Source organism: Gossypium arboreum, unplaced genomic scaffold (genome assembly GCF_025698485.1).
Source record: "Gossypium arboreum isolate Shixiya-1 unplaced genomic scaffold, ASM2569848v2 Contig00308, whole genome shotgun sequence".
Taxonomy (NCBI): domain Eukaryota; kingdom Viridiplantae; phylum Streptophyta; class Magnoliopsida; order Malvales; family Malvaceae; genus Gossypium; species Gossypium arboreum.
Window position 1 is genome coordinate 1 of NW_026440424.1, and position 2500 is coordinate 2500.

Consider the following 2500-nt stretch of genomic DNA (forward strand, 5'->3'; position numbering starts at 1 on the left):
ATTTCAAACAATTTACATGATACATCAGGCCGCTCTTTTATAGGTATAGAATTTAATGATTCTTAAGATAATTTGTTGTGGTCATTTGAGTTGTTAATTTGTTAATAGTAATAAAGAGAATAACGAATAGAAAGTAATGGCTTGGCTCGTGGATAAACGACCAATCCCCGGTAGAAGAGAAGGTTCCATTGGAACTATTATTTATTTCAGGGTGTCTTGTCTCTCTTTTTTTTTACTTAAAAAAAAAGAGAGAGAGAGAGGAAGTGCAAACAGAAATGGCAAGAAGATATTGGAACATAAATTTGGAAGAGATGTTGGAAGCAGGAGTTCATTTTGGTCATGGTACTAGGAAATGGAATCCTAGAATGGCGCCATATATCTCTGCAAAACGTAAGGGTATTCATATTACAAATCTGACTAGAACCGCTCGTTTTTTATCAGAAGCTTGTGATTTAGTTTTTGATGCAGCAAGTAAGGGAAAACAATTCTTAATTGTTGGTACCAAAAATAAAGCCGCTGATTCGGTGGCGCGGGCTGCAATAAGGGCTCGGTGTCATTATGTTAATAAAAAATGGCTCGGTGGTATGTTAACAAATTGGCCCACTACAGAAACGAGGCTTCATAAGTTCAGGGACTTGAGAACAGAACAAAAGACGGGGGGACTCAACCGTCTTCCGAAAAGAGATGCAGCTATGTTGAAGAGACAATTATCTCGCTTGCAAACATATCTGGGCGGGATTAAATATATGACGAGATTGCCTGATATTGTAATCATCGTTGATCAGCAAGAAGAATATACGGCTCTGCGAGAATGTATCACTTTGGGAATTCCAACAATTTGTTTAATCGATACAAATAGCGATCCCGATCTCGCAGATATTTCGATTCCAGCAAATGATGACGCTATAGCTTCAATTCGATTAATTCTTAACAAATTAGTAGTCGCAATTTGTGAGGGTCGTTCTAGCTATATACGAAATCCTTGATTAATAATAAGATAAATAAATTCTTTTTTGGAACTACATAGATCTATGGAACTTTTTTGGAACTACATAGATCTATGGAATCGGTTAATATATCCTGAATCGCACAAAAGAGATAAAAAAACTGTGAATATTGTGTGATTAGTTTCGTCGGTGTCAAAATATAGAATTTGAGTAGGCAAGAGAAGATTGAATCAAAATAATTCCTTTTTTTTAAGTAAAGTTCTATTTCTGTCAGAGGGCAATATGAATGGTATATCAAACGCACTAAACGGGTTATACGATATCTCTGGTGTGGAAGTAGGCCAACATTTCTATTGGCAAATAGCAGGTTTCCAAGTCCATGCCCAAGTACTTATTACCTCTTGGGTTGTAATTGCTATCTTATTAGGTTCCGCCGTTATCGCTGTTCGGAATCCACAAACCATTCCAACCGCCGGTCAAAATTTCTTCGAATATGTTCTTGAATTCATTCGAGACGTAAGCAAAACTCAGATTGGAGAAGAATATGGTCCATGGGTTCCCTTTATTGGAACTATGTTTCTATTTATTTTTGTTTCTAACTGGTCGGGTGCTCTGTTACCTTGGAAAATCATACAATTACCTCATGGAGAGTTAGCCGCACCCACGAATGATATAAATACTACTGTTGCTTTAGCTTTACTCACGTCAGTAGCATATTTCTATGCGGGTCTTTCAAAAAAAGGATTGGGGTATTTCAGTAAATACATTCAACCCACTCCAATTCTTTTACCTATTAACATTTTAGAGGATTTCACAAAACCCTTATCACTTAGTTTTCGACTTTTCGGGAATATATTAGCTGATGAATTAGTAGTTGTTGTTCTTGTTTCTTTAGTACCTTCAGTCGTCCCTATACCTGTCATGTTCCTTGGATTATTTACAAGTGGGATTCAAGCTCTTATTTTTGCAACTTTAGCTGCGGCTTATATAGGCGAATCCATGGAGGGTCATCATTGACTAGTTTTTGTTTTTGAAATAGTCTAGCCCTTTTTTAGCTTAGCTTGGTCCAATCCAATGTATGCGCAACTCAAGATAATCTACTTACTTAGGGACCATAAATATACAAATACGACGATCTAGAGTAATAACAAAAAAGATTACGATATTAGAGAATTGTAATAAAAAAAGGAAAGAGATCTAATTGAAAAGATCTTTTTCCTAAAATTCAGGGTTGGTCCATTTTTTTTATTACTTATATTTATATCATATTTACCTTCGATCAATATTATCCGATCAATATTATCTTTATCTTGATATTGTTTTTGTTTATTCAATTTCAATATTATGAGTCCTAATTAGAATAGGAATTCTTATGGTATCAATTTAGGGTCTATGATTTTAAAAAAGCTGTTCTTTATATAGATATAGAATGATTCCCATTTCAGTCGATTTCTTCATTCAATTCAATGATTGACCAAAAGAAATTTTTTTTTTCATAAATAATAAAATAAATTGCATGAACTTAGCTCAATCAAATACTGATATTGATGTTT

At 34.5% G+C, this 2500-nt stretch overlaps 2 protein-coding genes across 2 annotated transcripts in view; both read left to right on the forward strand.

Annotated features, from left to right (window-relative positions):
• The first annotated feature begins 7 nt into the window (after positions 1–7).
• LOC108451103 (30S ribosomal protein S2, chloroplastic) overlaps positions 8–2500 on the forward strand; it is a 3000-nt gene continuing 507 nt past the window's right edge. Inside the window, exon 1 of the mRNA XM_053024958.1 lies at positions 8–2500. This exon is cut by the window's right edge and continues 507 nt beyond it. Coding sequence (XP_052880918.1) covers positions 276–986 — 711 coding nt within the window. The 5' untranslated portion in view covers positions 8–275 and the 3' untranslated portion in view covers positions 987–2500.
• Positions 1126–2500, forward strand: part of LOC128288863 (ATP synthase subunit a, chloroplastic) — a 1882-nt gene continuing 507 nt past the window's right edge. Inside the window, exon 1 of the mRNA XM_053024957.1 lies at positions 1126–2500. This exon is cut by the window's right edge and continues 507 nt beyond it. Coding sequence (XP_052880917.1) covers positions 1230–1964 — 735 coding nt within the window. The 5' untranslated portion in view covers positions 1126–1229 and the 3' untranslated portion in view covers positions 1965–2500.